Below are 26,822 nucleotides of genomic sequence, written 5' to 3' on the forward strand. Positions count from 1 at the left end.
CAGGGAACAGTATGTGGTAAATATACATTCTCTGTTGAGAAACAATTATGAAATCTGTAAGTGAAAGACGTTATTAGCCATTTTTACTGTCATTTGTTCATCATTTTATAAAGAGACTCCTGAGCTACACCACCTCTTTCCATCCCTCCTTCAAGTTTTGTATCTATGCCATCCCACTTAATGAACGTATTCAGTTTCTTTTGTATGAACTCTAGGCACTAAAAAACAAATTTGATCACACAAAATAGGTTTAATCAAAGCTATTTGGCCAATTCTATTTCTTTAGAATTTTTATTACCATAAAAAAAGTCACCTATAATTTCTTTGTTCAGTATTTGTGGATAACAGTACAGAAAGCATATACAAAGCTTTTATTCAACAAAGTTTTTCTTTATTCTAGTCATATAAGTACACAATTTTCCAGTCAAGTTTTAATTTTAATTTACACTTTTATACTCCTCCTCCCCAACTTACATTAAGCAGATAAGAAATTGATATTTTTTTTCAAGGCTCATAGAATTAAATTGATATTCCCTGATCCTTAGAGACTGCAAGCTATGTAGTTGCACTGTGGTTATGAATTTTTAAATGATCATATAAATGAAAGAAATTGTACGATTTTCAGTGGATACAATGGCTAGAAAAGGCCAATAAAACTAATCATTGTTTCTACAACTTTTAGAAACAATTGCTCATTTTTAAAGTAAATTGTGTAAAATAAAGGAAGAGGAACTTCAAGAAGAAAACAAAAGTAACTGAAAAATAGTCAAAATTTTGTGCCAACAGAAATGCCGTATGCACTGAAGGATATAAATAAAATACGGACATAATGAATAATTGAATCACAATGTAAAAATGACATGATAGCCACTAATGCTGTATAGCAGAGAATGCAGTGAATTCCTCAGAGAATAGAGCAAACATAAAAAAGATTAGTAAAGGACAGAAATGCGGTGTGAAATATAGGCAGGAAAGATGTTTATGTGCACATTTCCTGGTTTACATATTCTTTATTTTCTTTTTTGTGTTCTCTCATCCCTTTATTTGTACTGATCTTTTTTCCCTCTTAGTTATGTCTCTTTTTATCCCTCTCTGTGCTCATCTCTAAGTATGTGACTGCATTCTCTTCACATTTTGTCACAGACTTATTTTTCCATTTGACATTTCATCAATACAATTGTTCCTCATCACAACTTGTGACCAGTCTATTTGTTTATGCTGGTGGTATTTGCACTGATTCATGCTTACATTCATACATTTCAGATGTAATATAGTTTTCTTCTCACTTCAATCAAAAACTGTAAAAGAAATCAAAACAGCTGTTTAAAAGGCAATTTTGAATGCTCAGGATGGCCTAGTGGTCTAATAATGATTTTGTTATAATGAGGACAAATCCTTAATTATCATTATCATCTATGATGATCTCATTTATTTATTTATATTTATTTTTGCTTAAATTTGTAGAATGCATTGCATGACAGTATTAGAGATATCACATCAGCATTTAGCAGCATTTGTCATGTCACCATCAAAGGTTTCCTGTCGAAATGTCTCTACGTCAGCTTGACTATCTGCATGTACAGCTTTCATCTTTTCTGGCTGTTATTAAAAAAGAAGTAAAAAGAATTATTAAGCATATTTGTATATTACTCAATGAATTGCATGAATAAATGGAATAGAGCAGGTTGCTTTTAATTATTGCAATGAATTTGAAGTTCATTATTAGATAGTTAATGACATTAAACCACAAAATTTATTTTCAAAATGTAACCTTTTTGCGCATCAGATATTTCTTGTAAACATACACTCTTTTAGAAAGTATGCTAATGAGCAATGTATTTCATAATGGAATTGAAACACATAAGATATTAAATAGATAATTGAAACTTATAATTGAAATACCTTAGGATGCATAAGAACTAACGGTAGTTCTGCAACAAGTTCACCTCCAAGAGCACCAAGATAAAGTTTCACTTTCACAGAATATGACACCACTATTCCAAATGCATCTCGATGATCTGGAGAGGCAAGTCTGTCAATAAAATGGCATGTATTAAAACTCCAAACAGTTTGCTGCTGGTGAGAAAGGTATAAATTTCTAAGCTATACTAATCATTGAGCATGAGGAAAAAATCATCATTAGTTCTGTGGCTATGACAGCAGACAGTAAGTTGCTGATTTTGAACAACAAAATTTTAAAATTGCCATTTTGAACTACAAGCAGTAAACATATTCACAACTATGACAGAATTAAAATATGATTACATACTCTTTACAAACAAATTACTACTTTGGCACAACTAGAAACTAAAAAGAAATTTTACTGTGACATATATCATTAATTTGTGTTATTTACTCTCAAGATGAGAGGCCACTAAAATTAGTTTTGGTCTACATTTTTGGATTTCATGATGAAACAATGTCTTGCTGAAACTCTTTGGCATAGTGTCTGACTGTGACACCAACTGAAACAATCCATAAGAGCCTCAGTAACGCATAGAGGTTTTACCTAAAAAACCAATAGAGCACTGGTTCCCAAAATTCCTTAGACCATTACCCCTGAGTGCAGTTAGAACTTACCGGTAGCTATTACCTGGTTCTTGCCTCCCTCCCCCCTGCCATCTGTTGCCCTTCCTCCACATTATCACCAACTTTAGCACCTAACTGAACTGCCGAATGACAGACTTTTCTTGGAAAACTTTTATTTTGAAAATGATAAAAGATGAATAATATTGTGTGTGTGTGTGTGTGTGTGTGTGTGTGTGTGTGTGTGTGTGTGTTTTAGAATGAATGAATGAAGAAGGAATTCGTGGTGCACCACAAGTGCTACCCGCAATTCCTTCTCAGATAATAAAGTAACTTCCACAGTGAGGGTAGACACTTGTTACAAAACATACTTCCCTCTTCTCCATTGTGGCACTTGCTTGATCTGCACACTGCAAACTCATGTAAAATCAACCAAGTTAAAATGTATACACTACATGTTACACCAGAGCCAAGGTAGCCCCTGAGGGCTGCCAACCCATATTACACCACAGAGGACGAGGTTGCCTATGCCCAAGGCATACCAAAAGCACCATGGTAAACACCGGCTCTTTACATACAAGATAATGGAAACAGACATTCCGAGCACTACTTCCTGCAGGGGGAGCAAGAGCCACAGCCTGCAGGAAGTATCAACCTTCTGAACTTACATCAATAAAAGTTGTGTTTGTGAAAAATTGTGAATTGTCAGTCGCAACACTATACATACTGTTTGTAAATCGCTTGATTGCTGCACTACTTACTTCTGAACTGACAGAAGTTGCAAGACTTCAGGCTGTTAATGCTTTGCATCTAACTGCTCTAATAATAATAATAATAATAATAATAATGCTGTGTACAGCACTATAGTAGTCCTTATGTAGTTACTGCTGTGTCTTGCTGTCAGTTAATTCATTTACTTTTTTTGAAGTGAGTAATGCAGCAATTTATGAACTACTGCAGATACTATCAACAACCTGGAGAAGACATTTTCTTGAGAGTTTAGCATTTATTCTGTATATATCTCACTTCATCATCAGCGATGGATGGGACAAAACACAACATATGTATGTAGTCAATGAACTATGTGAGGAACCTGTAACCTCCACTGCATTAATGCTACAAATTGAGAAAAAGTAATTATTCTAACTTATATAATCAATATTACAGTTTTACAGAATTGTGATAATAGTAATGATCTTCTGAAAATAATTTAGTTTTGTGACTGAAATAGAATCGAATCATTTAGTTTTTATCCCTCAGAAAATTTCAATTTACCCCTGAGGGGGTAATTAACCCCAGGTTGGGAACCACTGCAATAGTGTGTTATTGATATCAAGGATAACACAAGCACTATTTATGATGTACAAAACCACCATTTCCGGGATTTTTGACACCTATTTCATTTCCATTTCCATCCACATTGAAGGTCACTACATATGTTAGTTGAGTTATCGATCGGAAACCCAGTCATGGAAAATAGTTGACAATCAGAATTTAGCTGGGAAGGGTAGGAGATGTGATACAAAAGTGGGCATCAGAATGTGTGCAAATATCATAGATTGGATAAAAAATCTCTCTACAGTGCCCCATGAAATGAGAGAATGTGACATTACTCTATGCAAGGGATAAGCTCAGAGATCACTTTTGTAATATTCAAAAATAATATTAATCGAATATTATGAAAAACACAGTATAATAATTGTGTGCTTGTGACTTACTGAGTAAATATTATACTGCAGATGTAAATACTGTATTTTTTATTCCTAGCTGCTTGTAGGATTTCTTTCTTCCATTTAATACAACCATCTCTAACAATGTTTTGCATATATACCCAGCTGCTCACTGTTCAGACTCTGCACTTTACTGGAAGCACTTCCACAATAGCCTGAGAGAGTTGGTTCACATACAAGAAGCTGACTGAGGGTGTATCATCTCCAAAATACCAGGCCTAAAATATCAGGGTAGTGTTCAACTTAATGTTTAGATTCTTGCCTGATTCATGTTTTTAATCTTGTAATATTTGGAAAGCAGTGAAGCACAAAACACTTTAATCATTTTTACATGCATTCCTACTTAATAGTTTAACATACACAGTAAACACTATTCACAATGTAAAACTGACATTTACTATGCCACAGTCTATATGTTATAAAATCATCACTGATACAATGATGTCTTGAACTTACAGAGTTGTTGATGCTAATGTAACATCTTCGTGTTTGAGAGTGCCATCCAGAGCAACACCTCGTCTTCCTCTATTAGACTCTAAAGTAGGTATTAGGTAGATTACTTTCTGGAGACTGGATCCAGGATTTACAGGACAACCTTCTCTGGAAAAAAAGAAGAATATATATAATATCAACTGGGAGAAAATTATGAAGAACTTTAATTTAGAAGATGTTTCTGAATTGTGTTGTACTTAAGTGCACAAGACAGATACAGTTGACCTTATATTCCAAGAGAGGTGTAGTATAAGCTCCTAGTATTGTAAGGAACAAAATCTACAACAATCGTAGCTCACAAAGCTCTGTTTTAGCTCCTATACTCTTTCTGATTTTTATCAATTATTTAGACTTAGCCAACTTCTAATGTAAATATACATAAATTCACAGACAACATCATTGTACTGACCAAAGGAAGGTCTATTGAAGACATTGAAAAGTTTTTTTTCTATTTAAGACATTATACTAAATAAACAAATACATGTGCACACAACACTTGCATGTGGTGCTGAATACCTATCCTCTGGAGCCAACTGTAGCTATTCAGCAAAACCATGGATAACAAACAAGTCATAAAATTCCTTGGAATAAGGGTGCCACATATATAAGAAAACAAGTTTCTGTAATATCTTCATCTAATCATAGTGCATTATAATTTTTTGTTCCTATTATTATTTAATCATCTAATCATACCATGGCACATCGCCATCTGTACAGACAGAAAAAAAATTGCAACACCAAGAAGGAGTTCTGTGACATGGCAGGCATGTTTTGACATCTGAAAGATGATATCTATTCAAATTTCATGCTAGTAACATAAGAATGGTACTAGTAGTGCCAATATGAGGATGTACATTAAGTTTGCGTTAAATATATGCTGTAAAGCTCTTGAGCATTAGTTACCTTTGAGATTGGACATGGTGAGTTGAAGTTAGTCAAGAATGCCTTTAAGGTGGCAAAGACGCAATTATCAACATAACTATGTGATCAAAAGTATCCGGACACCCCAAAAACATATGTTTTCATATTAGGTGCATTGTGCTGTCACCTACCACCAGGTACTCCATATCAGCGAACTCAGTAGTCATTAAACATTGAGAGAGAGCAGAGTGGGGGCGCTCCGTGGAACTCACGGACATTTAATGTGGTCAGGTGACTGGGTGTCACTTGTGTCATATGTCTGTATGCAAGATTTCCACACCCATTAACATCCCTAGGTCCACTGTTTCTGATGTGATAGTGAAGTGGAAACATGAAGGGACAAGTACAGTACAAAAGTGTACAGGCTGACCTCATCTGTTGACTGACAGAGACCACCGACAGTTGAAGAGGGCTGCAGACATCCATCCAGAGCACACCTAGGAATTCCAAACTGCATCAGGATCCATTGCAAGTACTGTGGAAGTTAGGTGGGAAGTGAGAAAACTTGGATTTCATGGTGGAGCAGCTGCTCATAAGCCACACATCACACCGGTAAATGTCGAACGACACCTTGCTTGGTGTAAGGAGCATAAACATTGGACAACTGAACAGTGGAAAAATGTTGTGCGGAGTGACAAATCATGATACACAATAAGGTGATCTGATGTCAGGGTGTGGGTATGGCGAATGCCCTGTGAACATTGTCTGCCAGCATGTGTAGTGCCAACAATAAAATTCAGAGGCGGTGGTGTTTTGGTGTGGACGTGTTTTTCATGGAGCTGGCTTGTGCCCCTTGTTGTTTTGCATGTCACTATCACAGCACAGGCCTACACTGATGTTTTAAGCACCTTCTTACTTTCCACTGTTGATGAGCAATTCGGGGATGGTGATTGCATCTTTCAACATGATCATAACGCACGGCTTGTGGCGGAGTGGTTCACGACAATAACATCCTTGTAATGGACTGGCCCGCACAGAGTCCTGACGTGAAACCTATACAACACTTGTGGAATGCCGACTTCATGCCAGGCCTCACTGACCGACATCGATACCTCTCCTCAGTGCAGCAGTCCATGAAGAATGGGCTGCCATTCCCCAAGAAACCTTCCAGCACTTGACTGAACATATGCCTGCGAGAGTGGAAGCTGACATCAAGGCTAAGGGTGGGCCAACACCATACTGAATTGCAGCATTACCGATGGAGGGCACCGCAAACTTGTACGTCATTTTCAGTCAGGTGTTCAGATACTTTTGATCACATAGGGTATAACTGAGTTTGACTGAGGTCATGTAATAGGGCAACAAGAAGTTGGATGCTCCTTCTACGATACTACAGAAAGGCTTGGCTGAAATATACCACTGTACATGACTGCTAGTGGTGGTGGCCACGAGAATGTATGGTCACAAGAAGAAGATAAGGCTCTGGGTGGTCACGTGGCAATACCGAGAGGGAAGACCATTGTCTTTAGCATATGGCTCTAGCACATCGTACTGCATCTGCAACAGCAATTTGAGCAGCAATCAGTACCACAGTGAGACAACAAACTGTTACAATGTATGGTCACAAGAAGAAGATAAGGCTCTGGGTGGTCACGTGGCAATACCGAGAGGGAAGACCACTGTCTTTAGCATATGGCTCTAGCACATTGTAATGCATCTGCAACAGCAATTTGAGCAGCAATCGGTACCACAGTGAGACAACAAACTGTTACTTCAAGGACAGCTCCGAGCTAGATGCCCTGTAGCGTGCATTCCACTGACCCCAAACCACCACCGTTTGTGATTTCAGTGGTGTCAAGCGAGAGCTCATTAGAGGGGAGGGTGAAGGTCTGTTGTGTTTTCTGATGAAAGTTGGTTCAGCCTTGGCACTGGTGAGGGCCATGTGTTGGTTAGCAGGTGGCCAGTTGAGGGCCTGCAACTAACCTGTCTGCATGCTATACACACTGGACTTACACCTAGAGTTATGGTCTGGGGTGCAATTTTGAATGACAGGAGGAACAGTCTTCAGTTATCCCATGCACCCTAACTCAAATTTGTGCATCAGTATGGTGATTCGACCTGCTTTGCTGCCATTCATGAACAGCATCTCAGAGGACATTTTCCAACAGGATAACGCTCACCCTCATACCATGGTTGTAACCCAGCATGCTCTACAAAGTGTCAGTGTGTTGCCTTGGCCTGCTTGATTGCCAGATCTGTATACAATTGGGTACATATGGGACATCATTGGATGGCAACTCCAGTGTCATCCACAAATAGCAGTGAATGACGTCTTTATTGACACACCAAGTGCAATTGGCATGGAACTCCATCCCACAAACTGACATCCAGCACCTGTACAACACAATGCATGCACATTTGCTTGCTTGCATTCAACATTCTGGTGTTACAATGGTCATTAATGTACTAGCATTTCACATTTGCAATGACTTATCTTACATTAACATGTCATTTTGCAATGCTAATCACTTAAATAAGTTACTTAGACAAATACCTGTAATTTCATTACTCCACATTAATTATTTTTTAGTGTTGTGATTCTTTTCTGTCAGTGTACGTTTGTTATCACATGATCTTGCATAATCCACAATATCACTATGCTGACTTGTCATATATCATCCTGTACCACTTTTACTACAATGATTTATGAATGAATACAGAAAAATTACAGTTACAAGTTATTGTAATTTGCTTACTGTGATTCAACACTTGCAACAGCAGAACGGTATTGGCCATTTTGGAAAAGTACAACATCAACACCTTGTTGAACCATTGCTTTAATTTTCTTAACAACTTTGTTGCTGTTATTTCGAATACAAATATTGACACCAATTTTTTCGCCATGGTGATAAACCTGCAATCAGAACCAAGACAGGCAAAACAAATACAATGTAACAAAAATATAGATTCATTTCTCATTAATTTGGGTTATCACAACAATTAGTCATGGAATCTGACTATATTAGTTGATTAACTGAAGTGTGTAACATGCTTAGAATAATGCACATGAGCATTAACTAGCTAGACGAAATCAAGTAACAGCTTGGACCTCTTAATTTCTAATGAAATTTTTCAGTGCAGTTATTATAAGTTTGTAAGAGATATCTCACTGAATTCTATAAACATTTGTGTCTGTAAAAGTCTTTTGTTGTAAAAATAGTTCTTGACATTGACACAAATTTCATATAACTTAAACTAACAAATAATATCGGTGTCGGGAGAATTTGTGTGCTCAATTGTTTATGGTGTGTTGTTTCCCTAGGGGTACATACTTAGTAAGGGATAGGGCCAGACTTTGGACTTCGAGTGGGAAGCAAAGACAGATGCTTGATACTTGTAAGGAAGAGGAAGCAGCAATTTCAAGCACGGTGCTGGTCCATTGTGCCAGTTGCTCCTGCGGTGGGCCAGAGTTGCCAAGAGCTTGTCCAGCTCACTTTCCTGTGCACGCACCGCTTCAGCCCTATTTGGAAGGTTCCAGACACTGCTGTCATGCCTGTTAAAGTGAAACACTGAGCTGGCCCCAGCAGTCAGTAGTTTTTACTCCAATGGTAATGGTGGAGAAAACAATTAAAAATTCAAATATTTTGTTTCAAATGATGTGGCTTGAAAACTGCTAAGATTTTATTTTTATTTTCCTTATGCTGTGTTATTACAGTCATAACAAAATATCATTGTAATTTTAAATTTCAATGAGGAAACCACCGCAGAACTTAAAAATTGTTTCATTGCCCTCTTTTGTTTTCATCAACTAACTAAAAAGAAACATAAAGCAATAAACACAGGTAGCACTCGATGGTATTGATAAAAGCATTTTCACTTGCATGATCAAAAAATCTAAAACATAGCAATGGCACTTGATTATCATTGCCAACATAATTTTTGAATGATCTCAGCCGGATATTACTGGGTTTAAAGGAAGTTTCACATGTGCCAAACATTTGTGCATACATTCCAATGAAAGGTGATTTCCTTACAGCTGTTCTTTATTTTTATTTTGATGTTCATCTCATGTCTGTTCAATCGATTTCAAGGCAATTTTGTCTCATCTTCAGGCAGTTGTTAGGTGTGTTTCATGAATCGAAAGCCATAAGTACTGTAACTGTTCAGTTCTGCCTTCAACTCCTCTAACCTGAGTCTCGTTTTTGTACAATTTGTAGACAGTCTTTTGCTCTTTCCTGAAGCTGGCTTCTACCAGTCTTTCCATTCTCTAGTAATAATGTGTGTTAGTATTTTCCAACCACGGCTTATTAAACTTATGGTTCAGTAATATTAACACTTTTTGGCATCTTCCTTCTTTGGAATTTGAATTATTGCATCCTTCTGGATGTGTGAGGGTATTTTGCCTATCTAATATGTCCTGCATACCAGGTGGAATAGCTCTGTCAAGGGTGGTTCTCCCAGTTCTGCCAAAGATCTCAGTAATTCTAAGGGAATGTTGTCTAATCATGGTGACTTGTTTTGACTTTATGCTATGTGTGGTGTCACCGCCAGACACCACACTTGCTAGGTGGTAGCCTTTAAATCGGCCGCGGTCCGTTAGTATACGTTGGACCCGCGTGTCGCCACTATCAGTGATTACAGACCGAGCGCCGCCACACGGCAGGTCTAGAGAGACTTCCTAGCACTCGCCCCAGTTGTACAGCCGACTTTGCTAGCAACGGTTCACTGACAAATTACGCTCTCATTTGCCGAGACGATAGTTAGCATAGCCTTCAGCTACGTCATTTGCTACGACCTAGCAAGGCGCCATTATCATTTGTTATTTATCTAGGGATGCATGTACAGTCAGACCGATGTTCACCAATTATGGATTAAAGTTAAGTATTCAAGCAGCTATGTACTTTTCTTGATAGTATAATTACTTTACCTGTTCCAGACCTCACGCCAGCCTGCGTGAGCTTAAACGCGTGCCTTTCGGCTTCCTCCAAACACCGTGAATTGGCTCCTGCCAATTCACAACATATGGCGACGAGAATTTTGTGTTCGTATTGCCCTGAGTTACTTGTATCATGGCTTCGCCACAATCTCCAGATGTACTGTCTGAATTTTATCGCTTACAGAATCAGCAGACGCAGGCCTTATTGGATGCCCTTGGACAGCTCGTCCAGGGTCAACGTGCAATGCAAAACGATGCGGCAGCCGCTGCTCACGCAGCCACACCACGCAGTTGCACCACCTTTTCGTCCTTTTGATGCTGCACTGGAAAGCTGGACGGAGTGGTCACGCCAATTTGGATTCCATCTCGCCGCCTACAGAATTCAAGGTAATGAGCAGCAGCCTTTTCTCCTTTCTGCCGTAGGCGTCCAAATGTACCGTGTGATAGTAAAATTATTTCCCCGACGCGACGTAGCAACTCTGTCCTACGACGAAATTTTGTCTGCATTAGATGCATATTTCAAAGAATCAGTCAATGTATTTGCCAAACGGTATACCTTCTTTCGTACAAAATATACGGCCGGTCAAACTAATCGGGAGTGGGTTGCAACCTTGCAAGGGATTGTGCTTTTGAGTGTGAATGTGGACTTCCTTATTCAGATACAATGATACGTGATGCAATTGCACAGAACGTTTCTGATGTTCGTATAAGGGAACAGATTTTGAAGCTCGTCAATCCCTCCCTTCAACAAGTGCTAGACATATTGGATCGGCAAGACACACTTGACTTTGCTCAGGAATCACTTGAAACTTCACCAGCCGTGTGTCACGTTAACCGGCCCGCCGGGCAAGCTGCACGGAACAGTAAACAGTCCTCGTGCCCGGCCGCGCCAAAGCCGCCTGGCTCTCTGCCACGTGTACCGCGCCAGCAAGCAAATGCAGTGAAATCATGCCCGCGATGTGCTACTAGACATTTGCGTGAGAATTGCCCGTCATGCCGGACTATTTGCTTTTTCTGTAATAAAAAAGGACATGTTCAAAGTGTTTGCCAGAAAAAGCTCAGAACGGACACTCACAACCATTCCAGGCCCTTTGCTTCGCGCCGAAATCGGAATCGAACCAAGTATACTCAGGCTCATGAACCTTCGCCCATGGAAATTCATGTAGTTCATTCCACTCCACCCAGTGCCACTCTCTCTAACAGTGACTGTGTTTGTCCCACAAATAGTGTGCGTCGACGTCGCCGGAAATCACGTCAAGTCGCAAGTGATTCTGTACCAGAGTCAGTTCACGTTGCACGAGACAGTCGCTCTTGTCATCAGCAGGACAATAAACTTTTTGTAGATTTGGACATTAACGGCAAAGTGATCCCGTTCCAGCTCGATACCGGAGCTGCAGTTTCACTGATCAATCACGACACGTACAAACAGCTGGGCGCACCTCCGTTGCGTGCCGCAAATGTTAAGCTCAGTAGCTATTCCGGTCAGCATATCCCTGTGTTAGGGCAGTGCAGCCTTCTTGCAACATACAAAGGACAAACAAAACTTGTGTCATTTTACGTTCTTCGTTCTTCTTCTGCAGTGAACTTGTTTGGTTTAGATTTATTTCAGTTGTTTCACTTGTCTATAGTCAATCAGGTCCTCTCAGTGAACCAGATTGTGCCTTCTATGTGAAGAATTTGCAGACATTTTTGCACCTGGCCTCGGTTGCGCTAAGAACTATGAAGCACATTTGGAACTGAAAGTACACGCGCAACCAAAATTTTTCAGAGCGCGCAATGTTCCCCACGCATTGCGTGATGAGGTCGCAAAAACATTACACGATTTGGAATCACAAGGTGTGATTGAACATGTGCAGGCTTCTCTCTGGGCATCACCCTTAGTAATTTTGCAAAAGCCTTCCGGAAAATTGAGACTTTGCGTGGACTTCAAGCCAACAGTGAATCCCCAACTCGTGACTGCAACTTTTCCTTTACCCCGCCCGGAAGATCTTATTGACAAACTGTACCCGGGTAAATATTTTTCGAAGTTGGACCTAGCAGATGCGTACTTGCAAATACCAGTGGACGAAGAATCCCAGCGCGTTTTGGTAGTTAACACACATCTTGGTTTGTATCGATTCAAACGACTGTCATTCGGGTGTGCATCCGCCCCGGCATTGTTTCAGCAATATCTACAAACTGTTTGTGCGTCAGTCCCTACTGCAGCAAACTATCTGGACGATATTGTGATCTCCGGAAAGACGGAAGAAGAACATTTAGCCAATCTCAGATCATTATTTCAGGTTTTGCGACAAAATGGTCTTCGCTTGCGGAAGGACAAATGTGTGTTTTTTGCTCGTGACTTACCCTACCTGGGCCATGTAATCAATGCCCAAGGCATACATCCCAGTCCCGAGCACCTCTGTGCCATACAAGACTTGCCTTCGCCGCAGAATTTGAAGCAGCTACAGAGTGTGCTGGGCAAAATCAATTATTACCATCGCTATGTGCGCCACGCCTCTTCCATTTCAACTCCGCTTCATCGCTTATGCCGTAAAGGTGTTCCGTTCGTCTGGACGACGGAATGCGAACGCGCCTTTCACCAGTTGAAATCGGCGTTGCTTTCCAATACTTGCCTTACGCCATTCGATCCCCAGAAACCCCTTTTGTTGATGGTGGATGCATCGGATTTTGGGATCGGTGCTGTGCTTGCGCACAAAGATGGGTCGCACGATCACCCTATTGCCTTCGCATCCAAATTGCTCTCGTTTGCGCAAAGAAATTATTCACATATCGAGAAAAAAGCTTTGGCTCTCGTATTTGGTGTTACAAAGTTTCATGATTTCTTGTATGGTCGTCACTTTACCATCACAGACCACAAACCTTTGACGTCGCTTTTTCATCCGAACAAGCCTGTACCTCCGCGTACAGCGCAGAAATTCATCCGCTGGTCTATTTTCCTCTCGAAGTACCGCTACGATATCTTGTATCGGTCCACTGCTAAGCACGGAAACACCGATGCGTTGTCCCATTTGCCTGTTGCTGAGGATAGAGCATTCGATTCTTCCGAACTTGCTTGCATGTTCATTGATTCGGAAACCGATGACGTGGTAGAATATTTCCGATTGATTTTCGTCGTGTAGCTACAGCCACAGCTGCTGACCCTGTCCTTGCTACCGTTTTGCGTTTTGTTGCTACTCAATGGCCCTTGTCAAAGTCACGGATCGAGGATCCGTTGGTTCGCAGATTTTTTGCTCACAGGGAGAGACTTTTTGTATGATGTGGTGTTTTGCTGTTGCGTTCTGATAATGATCAGTCCAGGGTCGTGGTACCACGTTCGTTACAATCCTCTGTCTTACGGCTTCTCCACCAAGGACATTGGGGTATAGTGAGAACGAAACAACTTGCTCGTCAGCACTGTACTTGGTTCGGAATCGATGCCGCGATTACGCATATGTGCTCTTCTTGCATGGCGTGTGCCGAACAACAATCCGTGCCACAGCGGAAATTCTTTGCATGGCCAAAAGCCACTTCCCCTTGGCAACGCTTACACATAGATTTTGCTGGTCCATTCTGGAATGCTCGATGGTTAGTTGTGGTAGATTCATTCAGTAATTTTCCTTTTATTGTCCGGATGTCTTCCACGACATCATCTGCACCATCCAAGCGTTATCTGCTAACTTTTGCATTGAAGGTCTTCCACAGACTATTGTTTCCGACAATGGCCCACAATTCATGTCCGCAGAATTTCAGTCATTCTGCAAGGCCAATGGTATTCAACATCTGACGTCCGCGCCATTTTCGCCACAGTCAAACGGTGCCGCTGAACATTTGGTCAGGACTTTCAAGTCACAGATGTTGAAGTTGCAAGAGTCGCATTCTCGGGAGGACGCGTTGTTGCTCTTTTTGTCCTAGTATCGCTCTCAGCCCCGAGATGGTCGCTTGCCGGCTGAGTTGCTCCACGGTCGTCCCCATCGAACCTTGATGTCTTTGCTACATCCGCCGCATCTGGTTCCTGTGCAGCGGCAGCCACCTGCTTTTGCTCCAGGCGACGTTGTATACTATCGCAACTATCGAGGTTCACGGCGTTGGCTCACAGGGCGCATTCTTCGCTGCCTCGGCCGCACTATGTATCTGGTTTTTGGGGCCTCTGGTGAGGTGCGTCGGCATCTCAATCAGCTGCGCCTCTATCGTCACACGGGTTCTGCCACTCCACATCTGCTTTCAGTGACAGTGCCGTCCGGTCAGCGCCCTGGGGACCCATCTACTGGCTCACCTCATCCCCTGGTGTTACCGACGCTGCCTTCCATTTTGCCCCATGGCGACACGCCACCACCTGTTCTCCCGCCGGCGAGACCCGCCGTGGACGCGTCGCTGCAACTGCCGGGCGCCTCCCTGGGTCACGCGCCGCCGATCGCTTCCCGTGACCAGTTGTCCTCCACCATGGACCTCTTGCCCACTCCGGACCACATGGCGTCTTCGCCCGTCGGGTGCCCCGACCCGATGGAGGTCGACCCTTCGGCCCCTCCTGTCTCTCTACGGGCACATACACCGCATGTTGACGTACACCCTGGACTAGGTTTTCAGGCGTTTCCTAGCTCCCCTCAGACCGAATGGCAGGGTGCGGGTGGCACAGCCTCGCCTGTTGTTAGGTTCCCCACCTCGTCGCATACGTCAACATGGGGTCCTCCCCACGGCGGGCGGAAGCCTTATAACACAACTGTATGCCGATTTGCGGGGGAGGAATGTGGTGTCACCGCCAGACACCACACTTGCTAGGTGGTAGCCTTTAAATCGGCCGCGGTCGTTAGTATACGTCGGACCCATGTGTCGCCACTATCAGTGATTGCAGACCGAGCGCTGCCACACGGCAGGTCTAGAGAGACTTCCTAGCACTCGCCCCAGTTGTACAGCCGACTTTGCTAGCAACGGTTCACTGACAAATTACGCTCTCCTTTGCCGAGACAATAGTTAGCATAGCCTTCAGCTACGGCATTTGCTACGACCTAGCAAGGCGCCATTATCATTTGTTATTTATCTTGGGATGCATGTACAGTCAGACCGATGTTCACCAATTATGGATTAAAGTTAAGTATTCCAGCAGCTATGTACTTTTCTTGATAGTATAATTACTTTACCTGTTCCAGACCTCACGCCAGCCTGCGTGAGCTTAAACGCGTGCCTTTCAGCTTCCTCCAAACCACGTGAATTGGCTCCTGCCAATTCACAACACTATGTCAAGTTATTTGTACAGTATTATAGACTCTATCTGATCTCCATCTCTTCCTCTTCACTTTCCATAATATTGTTTTCAATTTGTTCCTTTTGTATAGCAACTCTGTATATTCCTTCCACCTTTCTGTCTTCCCTTCTTTGCTTAGTACTTGCTTTCCATATCAGTTCTTACAACTGTAATATTACTAATTATTCTGAGGTTGTTTGATACCTTAAGTCAAATTATATTATTTATTAAACTGGGATGTATAGGTATTAAACAACCACAAATGTATGGATAATATAATTCCTACAAATAAAAAATAGGTAATGGAACCCGTATTCTATAAAATACAGAGGCGCGATGCGGTTAGTAAACATGTTGACGTGAGCACTGCAAGACACGATAAGTGTAACATCCTTGTGGCTGTGGCACGTGTAAGAGAGGGCGAATAAATTTTGCACAGCTTGGCGGAGGCTGCGAGATGATCGCCATTACCTCAGCTAATGATGCAGCCACTTGCGCAGCTTATACAGCCTTGTGGAAAGCTGCAGATGCACACAGATCGCAGAGCTGCAATGTGTGAAGGCTCGATACTTTTCCATAGGCCTCGCACTGCATTATGGTGTAATTAAACATTGTGTTTCCTTATACACATGAAAGGGCCCACATGCCATGTTTGACTGCACTCGCCAAGTGCGAATGAGATTGGACCATGTGGATAGGGAGTGATGGGGAAAGAGTGCCACTCGCTCAGTTTGTCACACAGATTATGATGTAATAATGTCTTTACATGTATCTACAAATACCATTGGGTACTGATAACTACTTGTGTGCCTAGTGGTACTAATGGGTATGGACTGCTATGGTATGTGGTGTAATCGAGTCTAACCGATACCTTATATGTACCTACTGATAACACTGAGTGTCAGTAACTACAGTAGAAAAATCAAACTTTATGTAAGTTAATTTTCAAGTATGAGTAATTTAAATTTGATTTTTTACATTCATTTGTTCTGGATCAAAAAATGTTGACAAATAGCAATTTGAAAATGAAAATATATCAAACTTACATCACAACTTGCAATAATATTTTCTTTAACTTCTATATTTTTTACATAAAATTTATATGAAAGTAAATCAGGGAGTCTTTTTAAAGATATATTGACTCTTAAGTGATTGTACCTTTTCAAAAAATGCAAGGAAGTTCACCAGAGACTATTACCAATTGCTGGTGACACGTGGTGGTCTCTGAAAAATCTTTTTATAAGCAGTTTGTTTGCTAATAATATGAATGTTATCACTCTTTGTTTTGATTATAATGATTAATGTACAATAAATTGTACTGTAATAATTATTGTAAAGGAAAGCATTGTTTGGATAATATTTCGCCATGCTCGTCTTAAGTGGCAGTTTCAGTTGGTAGTTGTTAGCAGGCAGCTGTTTGTTTTATTTTTCTGTCAATATAAAATATACTGTCATTTAGAAGATTATTTTGAGGGCAAAATTCATAACAGAAAACTCAAAAGAAAATTGTGTTAAGATGATTTAATTGATGCTATCTGCATGGTTCACTTTGGTTTATAAAGAAAATTACAGCCACTTCATAATGCAAGATCTGAGTCAGCACTCATTACCCTTGAAGAAGACAATGAGATGATCATATAATGAGATGAGTATTGTTTTAGGAAATTAGTAATGTGAATGTGTGTCTATACGATCTGTACTGAAATGACACAAATCTGAATATTGAGCATCAGATAGCAATGACAGAAAGTGTCGTACAAATATGATCAGCCTATCAGGTGTGAACGACATGACAAAAAGTGAAGCCAAGCTACATTTTTTTTTTCACTGTGAAAGGCTTTGTTATCCTTAAAATATGAAAGTGGTTGTAGGAGGAGCACCACACAGACAAGACCTCGCAGATTGAACATGTGTAAGTCAAGAAATCCCATACATAAATATGAAACTAAACAGAGGCTTTCAGAATATGGTAACCATCAACACTTCTATTATCAGAGATAACAGGCAGACATACACAGCAGAATGTTTGCACCTAAACATTAGAAACAAATGCTAAAAATGATTACTGAATTATTGACAATAAGAGAAACTGTGCAAAACCTCATGAGAACTTGCCTGGAAAACCATTTGGACACAAGGAAGTATAACAATAGAATCATAAAAATTAAATGATTCAATAAGTAATTCAACACCCAACAAACTCACCATCCTCGATTGACCACGAAGGAGAGAGGAAAAAGTGGACTATTTATTGAGCACAAGTGGCAGTTGAGTGTAGTGTGTGACTGAATTGACAAGAACACGGATGGCTTGGATTGAGATTTGATGATTTACACTTCATGATTTTGCATGATATATTAAATTGTAAGACATTTCCAGGGGCAGATGTGGACTCTGACCACCATCTATTGGTTATGAACTGCAGATTAAAACTGAAGTAACCGCAAAAATGTGGGAATTTAAAGAGATGGGACCTGGATAAACTGAAAGAACCAAAGGTTGTACAGAGTTTCAGGGAGAGCATAAGGGAACAATTGACAGGAATGGGGGAAAGAAATACAGTAGAAGAAGAATGGGTAGCTTTAAGGGATGAAGTAGTGAAGGCAGCAGACGATCAAGTAGGTAAAAAGACGAGGGCTAATAGAAATCCTTGGGTAACAGAGGAAATATTGAATTTAATTGATGAAAGGAGAAAATATAAAAATGCAGTAAATGAAGCAGGCAAAAAGGAATACAAACGTCTCAAAAATGAGATCGACAGGAAGTGCAAAATGGCTAAGCAGGGATGGCTAGAGGACAAATGTAAAGATGTAGAGGCTTGTCTCACTAGGGGTAAGATAGATACTGCCTACAGGAAAATTAAAGAGACCTTTGGAGAGAAGAGAACCACTTGTATGAATATCAAGAACTCAGATGGAAACCCAGTTCTAAGCAAAGAAGGGAAGGCAGCAAGGTGGAAGGAGTATATAGAGGGTTTATACAAGGGCGATGTGCTTGAGGACAATATTATGGAAATGGAAGAGGATAGATGAAGACGAAATGGGAGATAAGATACTGCGTGAAGAGTTTGACGGAGCACTGAAAGACCTGAGTCGAAACAAGGCCCCGGGAGTAGACAACATTCCATTAGAACTACTGACGGCCTTGGGAGAGCCAGTCATGACAAAACTCTACCATCTGGTGAGCAAGATGTATTAGACAGGCGAAATACCCTCAGACTTCAAGAAGAATATAATAATTCCAATCCCAAAGAAAGCAGGTGTTGACAGATGTGAAAATTACCGAACTATCAGTTTAATAAGTCACAGCTGCAAAATACTAACGCGAATTCTTTACAGACGATTGGAAAAACTGGTAGAAGCCTACCTCGGGGAAGATCAGTTTGGATTCCGTAGAAATGTTGGAACACGTGAGGCAATACTGACCCTAAGACTTATCTTAGAAGAAAGATTAAGGAAAGGCAAACCTACGTTTCTAGCATTTGTAGACTTAGAGAAAGCTTTTGACAATGTTGACTGGAATACTCTCTTTCAAATTCTGAAGGTGGCAGGGGTAAAATACAGGGAGCGAAAGGCTGTTTACAATTTGTACAGAAACCAAATGGCAATTATAAGAGTCGAGGGGCATGAAAGGGAAGCAGTGGTTGGGAAGGGAGTGAGACAGGGTTGTAGCCTCTCCCTGATGCTATTCAATCTGTATATTGAGCAAGCAGTAAAGGAAACAAAAGAAAAGTTTGGAGCAGGTATTAAAATCCATGGAGAAGAAATTAAAACTTTGAGGTTCGCCGATGACATTGTAATTCTGTCAGAGACAGGAAAGGACTTGGAAGAGCAGTTGAACGGAATGGACAGTGTCTTGAAAGGAGGGTATAAGATGAACATCAACAAAAGCAAAACAAGGATAATGGAATGTAGTCGAATTAAGTCAGGTGATGCTGAGGGAATTAGATTAGGAAATGAGACACTTAAAGTAGAAAAGGAGTTTTGCTATTTGGGGAGCAAAATAACTTATGATGGTCGAAGTAGAGAGGATATAAAATGTAGACTGGCAATGACAAGGAAAGCGTTTCTGAAGAAGAGAAATTTGTTATCATCGGGTGTAGATATAAGTGACAGGAAGTCGTTTCTGAAAGTATTTGTATGGAGTGTAGCCATGTATGGAAGTGAAACATGGACAATAAATAGTTTAGACAAGAAGAGAATATCAGCTTTCGAAATGTGGTGCTACAGAAGAATGCTGAAGATTAGATGGGTAGATCACATAACTAATGAGGAACTATTGAATAGAATTGGGGAGAAGAGGAGTTTGTGGCACAACTTGACCAGAAGTTGGGATCGGTTGGTAGGACATGTTCTGAGGCATCAAGGGATCACCAATTTAGTACTAGAGGGCAGCGTGGAGGGTAAAAATTGTAGAGGGAGACCAAGAGATGAATATACTAAGCAGATTGAGAAGGATGTAGGCTGCCGTAGGTACTGGGAGATGAAGAAGCTTGCACAGGATAGAGTAGCATGGAGAGCTGCATCAAAACAGTCTCAGGACTGAAGACCACAACAACAACATGGATCATTTTAATGTATACTGAAGAGATGTAATAGAAAATCAATTTAACTTTGCAAATTTGTGCACTGTAATCAAATGTATGGATAAGAGCACAGTGATGCACCTGAATTTATATGTTGGTGATCCTGAAGCAGCTTTCTCAGTTTTTGGTGTTACAGTTGTGTAAGGTTTAAATTCAGAGTGATTGAATTACCAGTAGAAGTGTCAATGTTACATTAATTTTCCTGGTAATCATCTTTAATTATCCTGCAGAGTCACAAATACATGTGGAGTAGTCATAACAATCTATTTTAGATTATGTGCAGCTGTTTACTATGAGTATAAAAATATATTTGTTACTTTATTGGTCTAGAAAGTTACAAAGTATAAATCTGAAATCAAACAATGAAAAAACCAGACCAGAATATCAACAATACTATGAAAAATACAGATTGCTACTCACCATAAAGATGACACTTTGAGTTTCCGACAGGCACAATGAAAAGAGTTACACATTGAGCTTTCGGGTAAAGCCCTCTTCTGAAAGGAAAACACACAAACATTCACACAAGCAAGTGCACCTCACACACACACACATATGACCACTATTTCCGGCCACTCAAGGCAGAATGCAATGTGTCACACAACAGAAATAGCAGTCAACCATGTGGCACGGTAAGAGGAGGGATAACAAAGTATGGGTGGGGGGGAGAGAAGGCAGCACTGCCTAGCAGAGTGTGCAGGGAGTAGATGGTGGCAGGAGAAAGCTACCAGGTGCAGTGTCAGGAAGATGTGAGTGTGAGTGAGGGGAGGGGATTAGGGAGTGGAAAAGGAGAGGAGCAGAGAAGGGGAAAATACAGGTGGGTGCTTTGGAAGAGAGCAGTGCACAATAAGGGTGATGGGATGTGAATTGGGAGAAGGTGATAGGACAGAGGGGATGGAAACTGTTGGGTGCAGGGTGTGGAGACAGTAGTTTACTGTAGGTTGAGGCTGGGATAATTTTGGGAATGGAGAATGTGTTGTAAGGATAACTCCAGTCTGCACAGTTCAGGAAAGCTGCTGGTGGAGAGAGGGTCCAAATAGCTTGGATTGTGAAGCAGCCACTGAAATCAAGCATGTTATTTTCAGCTGGATATTTTGCACAGGGTTATCCACTTTGCTCTTAGCCACAGTGATCTACTTTACCCTTAGTCACAGTTTGGTGATGGCCACTCATTCTGGTGGGCAGCTGGTTGGTAGTCATACCAATGCAAAAAGCTATGGAATGATTGCAACAGAGCCGGTATATGAGGTGGACATTTTCACAGATGGCCTGGGCTCTGATGGGATAGGATAAGCCTGTGACAGGAATGGAATAGGAACTGTTGCTTGGATGGACTTGGCAGATCTCTTGCATTTGGGTATTTCACAGGGATATGATCCCTGTGCCTTGGGGTTGGGAGTGACATAGGGATGAACTAGGATGTTGTGGAGCTTGGGTGGGTGATGGAACACCACTTTAGGAGGTGTGGTGAGGATCTTGTGTAGGATTCCCCTCATTTCAAGGCTTAACAATAGATAATGAAAGCCCTCAAGTCCCAGAAGTCCAGTATAACCTCCAATCCCTGCTTAAAGCCTTAGGCTTTTCCCAGAACTTCTCCCCTGAATGCATTTCCCTGCTCATCCCTATGATATTGCATGCTACATGCTCCACATAAATTCACAAACCCAACAATTTTGAACTTCCCACTGGAACTGGTCACTGTGCTACCACAGAAAGAATTTTGGCCCCAATGAAAAACACCTCCAAACAATTTCCTGAAATCTAGCCTCCCATGACAGAGATACCAATCATTTCCTCCACCAACTCTCCGCCATTCCCACCCCATTACCTCCTGGATTCCTACTCATCACTGTTGATGCCACTTCCCTATTCACCAACATCCCTCATGCCCAAGGTTTTTCCGCTATTGAACACTCCCTCTTGCAGACTCCAAACACACTATCTCATTCTTCATACCACACAATTACTTCTCCTTTGAAGAAAAAGTATACACATTGCATCCTCTTGTGCTAACCTGTTTATTGGCCATCAGGATCATTTAAAATACCTTCATGATCTAGACTCAGGACCCAGACACCCTATCCTCAGTCCTTCACACGCTCAATACCTTCTCTCCCATCCACTTCACCTGGTTCTCCTCAAGCCAAAGAGCCATCTTCTGGGACATTGACTTCTTCCTCTCTGATGGCTCCATCCACAGTGCTGTCCACATTAAATCCACCAACAGTGCCTGAATTTCAACAGCTGCCACTCCTTAAACACCAAAAAAATCCCTTTCATACTGCCTGACCAACCAGTGACAAGCAATCCCCTGCCAAATATGCTGAAGGTTTCACAGACAGGCACTATCCTCAGACATAGTCCGCAAACAGATTTCCCATGCCATATCACCACACACCCCCATTCCTCTCACTACACCCAAGAATCATCTAGAAAGGAGTGCCACCTTTGTCACCCAATACCAACTGAACCACATCCTCCATTAGAGCTTTGATTATCCATCATCATGTCCTGAAATGAGGGACATTCTACCCGGTACCCTACCCACCTCTCTTATTGTGGTGTTTCATCACCAGTCCAAGTTCCACAACATTATAGCACATGCCTATGCCACTCCCAATCCCAGCCCCCTGCCACAGACATCATATACTTGTAGGAGACCCAGGTGCAAGACCTGCCAAATCCACCTAGCCAACACTTCCTATTCCAGTCCTGTCACAGGCTTATCGTATCCCATCAGAGACCAGGCCATCTCTGAAAGTAGCCATGTCATATACCACCTCTGCTGCAATCGTTGCACAGATTTTTATATTGGTATGACTACTAACCAGCTGTCCACCAGGATGAAAATGGCCACTGCCAAACTTTGGCCAAGATAAAAGTGGATCACCCTGTCCAAAACATGCAGCTGAACATCATAACATACTTTATTTCAGTGGTTGCTTCACAATCCAAGCTATTTGGACACTCTCCCCACAGCCAGTTTTTCTGAACTGTGTAGATTGGAGTTATCCTTACAACACATTCTCCATTCCCAAAATTATCCCAGTCTCAATATATGGTAGCCTACTGTTCCCAGACCCTGCACCCAACAGTTTCCATTCCCTGTGCCCTTTCACCTTCCCCCAATTCATCTACCCTCACCCTCATTGTGCACTGTTCTCTGCCAATGCACCCACTGGTATTTTCCCCTTCTCTGCTCCTCTCTGTTTCCACTCCCTGATTCCCTCTCCCCACCCACCCACACTGCCTCTTGACACTGCACCTGGCAGCTACGCCCTGCCACCTTCTAGTCCCAGCATGCTCTGCCAGGCAGTTCTGATTTCTCTCCCACCACCCGTACCCAGTTATCATGCCTCCTTTCCCGCCCCACTGTGGATTGCTGTTTCTGTTTTGTGAACAGTGCATTCTGCCTGGAGTGGCCAGAAATAGTGGTCATGTGTGTATGAAGTGTGCTTGCTTGTGTAACAGTGTGTGTGTTTTCCTTTCTGAAGAAGTCTTTGGCCAAAAGCTGAATGTGTAACAGTCTTTCGTTGTCCCTATCAGGAACTCTTTGTGTCATGTTTACAGTGACCAGCAATCTATCCTTTTCATAATAAAGTATAAATATGGAGCCTTTTCATGTTTCTCTGTCTTCCAAGTGTGAGAATTTTATTTTTTGTATTCTTGATTACTTGTGTGAATAGTGTCAATTGTGTTGAATTCTATTTTCTGAACCAAAGGGGAATATTTTGAAAAAGGATATTTTCATATGAGACTACTTTATTGTCAGTGATGCACTGGAATACTGAACCATTTAGAATTGGCAGAAGCTGGTGTTTTGGTTGGTGTGTCAAGTAGTTCTACCCACTGCTTTGGTCATCAAACGTCAGGTTATGCATTACAAGATCAGTGGGAAAAATGAATGACAATGGGCCAGCAGTAAGACAAAAGCAGTCAGTTCAAATGGCAGCAAAAATAACAAGAGAAATCAAACACAAGTTCATCACCAAGTATATGTAAAAGAAATAAAGTAGGCAGAAATACTGGATTGCAGACAGTCATAATGGCTAGAACTATGAGTGAATGTGTATAGGTAAATTGCTAGTAGAGGAAAACAGGTAAAGACAATATGCTGACTTAGTTGCAAGTCGACATCTGCTTTATTAAACGTAAGCTATTAGAAATGGAACATTTTTGTAATATTAACATACCCATGAAAGAGCTGCAGAATTGTAAGCCAGTATGAAGTTGTCTACAATTAATTAAAGTATCAGTATAAGAAATGAATAATTTAATTTCAACAAGTAAATAAGAAAAGATATAATTACTGTTTCAAGACTCTAGGAAGAAAAACCAAATTTTAAAAATCCTGTATCCCATCAGCAGGCTACATACAGCAATTAAATCAGAGAAAGAAACCGCCATACCATTTTTTTTTTTTTTGGTGGTACCAGGTAGCATGCAACTCCAACCTAAATGATACAGACTGTCAAGTTCAGCAGACTGTCAAGTTCATCACCAAGTATATGTAAAAGAAATAAAGTAGGCAGAAATACTGGATTGCAGACAGTCATAATGGCTAGAACTATGAGTGAATGTGTATAGGTAAATTGCTAGTAGAGGAAAACAGGTAAAGACAACATGCTGACTTAGTTGCAAGTCGGCATCTGCTGTATTAAACGTAAGCTATTAGAAATGGAACATTTTTGTAATATTAACATACTCAGTGTTATATTTATGTCTGAACAAGCACTGACAAAAATTAACTGTATTTTCCCCTCAAGGAAATATTGTAGCAGACATCACATGCAGAAGACACACCAAGTGTAATTTTGTAAGATAGTGGGAGTGCAATTTTCAAAAACTGAGGTATCAGCATGCTATGGGAGTGGGGAGTTGAGTTGTGTAGGACTTGTGTACTACAACATAATAATTGTTAGCTTGTTCTTTAATGTATTTACTGAACAATTTAGTAGCTAAAAAACTTAAAATTTCAAAAACAGAGTTCATTATTATAGTGTCACGTAGTGATACTGAGATGGACATGTAACAGGGGGCATTCTCTTCTTGGAGGACAGTGCACTATTGGGCATGGTGGGATGTTCTGTGTCGCATATGGTGTGTGTGTCCAGTGGCATCGTGTAACCATTAAAAGCCATCATCACATCCTGATCACTTCGCTTGGTATTCATCACTCACCATGTTGTTCACTCTTCTCTGAGGACAATGATCCCTGGAACCTTGGTATATTTGTGGATGCTATTTCGATCCACTGTGACCATGTTATTGACAACTCACTATAAACTGGTGTATGGACTGCCACTTCAGTTGCATATCTCTACTAAAACTACATATTTTGTCATGAGTATTCATTACTGTAATGATTTTCATATGTTTAAAATAAATTCCTCCTCCAGAGTGATTTTTTTCTGGTGATGAGATGTGTCAGACTTTACATTTTAATTAACAAATAAGGTAATGGATGCTGTTATTATAGGAACAACAGTTAGGGAAATTACAGGAACAAATGAACTACAACTGAATAAACAGTTGGTCAAAAAGGTGAAACTGTGGGACTACATATTACAAATGCAGCAGAAATCACAGACAGTTTTGGTGTCATTCACTGTTCTGTTTCTAGTGTTCCCAATCATTCAAGGAAGCCAAAGAGGACTGGGAAGCATACATCAAAGTAAAGGACATTGTCAACCAAAAAGCCTTCTTTTGTTATGGTTTAACATAGATGTGTTTCATTTGCTACACAGTCTGGCCTCAGTAGTAGACCCAGGTGCATTGCCATTTGTGGAAACGTGCGACAGAATCTATTGTTCATGACACAATGGTGCAACATGCACCAGATAAGGAGGGGTGACACATGGATTCAAAGTTATGTGAGCCTTCTCTAGATTTCATTGCCGAGCTTGCCCAATAAGCTAATGTACAAATAGAACTTCGAAGAGTAACAGTTCTGGAGCAGAGAGCTTCTAATGTATGACAGTCGTTCAGCACATCAGATAGGAGCTCAGACTCACAACAAGTGTGCCCCAAGCATGTTGTGTCATGGCTACAGAATCAATCATGGACTGCATGTCAGAACAGCTACCATCATAAACAGTCAATAAACCAAGCTGCATAGCAGTTGTCTTCTTGTCCATAGAGCTTTGTTAGGTACTGTAGTGTAATTGTAGTGTACTGTAGTGTAACAATCCCTCAAAAATCATAAATCTGTGGGCTGGAATGAAATTCCAACAAATATCATAAAGGCAGGAAGTGACAGCATTGCACCTCAACTCTGTAAAATAATAAACCAATCATTTGATGAGGGCTACTTTCCAGACAGACTGAAATATGCTGAAGTCTGTCCAATCTACAAAAAGGGAAAACAAGATGATTTAGTAAATTTCCGCCCAGTGTCTATACTCCCAGTTTTCTCTGAAATAGTTGAATGAATAGTATGTAATCAATTAGAAAAGTACAATAAGGAAGATA

The 26,822-nt window shown here is 40.9% G+C and overlaps 1 protein-coding gene across 1 annotated transcript in view; it reads right to left on the reverse strand.

The window, feature by feature from the left end:
• Positions 1-230: 230 nt before the first annotated feature.
• Positions 231-26,822, reverse strand: part of LOC126259163 (arrestin homolog) — an 87,509-nt gene continuing 60,917 nt past the window's right edge. The window contains exons 5-8 of the mRNA XM_049955722.1: positions 8,366-8,523; positions 4,713-4,856; positions 1,903-2,032; positions 231-1,599 (exon numbers count right to left, since the gene is read on the reverse strand). Coding sequence (XP_049811679.1) covers positions 1,498-1,599; positions 1,903-2,032; positions 4,713-4,856; positions 8,366-8,523 — 534 coding nt within the window. The 3' untranslated portion in view covers positions 231-1,497. The remainder of the gene's footprint in view (positions 1,600-1,902; positions 2,033-4,712; positions 4,857-8,365; positions 8,524-26,822) is intronic.

This window comes from Schistocerca nitens, chromosome 1 (genome assembly GCF_023898315.1).
Source record: "Schistocerca nitens isolate TAMUIC-IGC-003100 chromosome 1, iqSchNite1.1, whole genome shotgun sequence".
Classification (NCBI taxonomy): Eukaryota; Metazoa; Arthropoda; class Insecta; order Orthoptera; family Acrididae; genus Schistocerca; species Schistocerca nitens.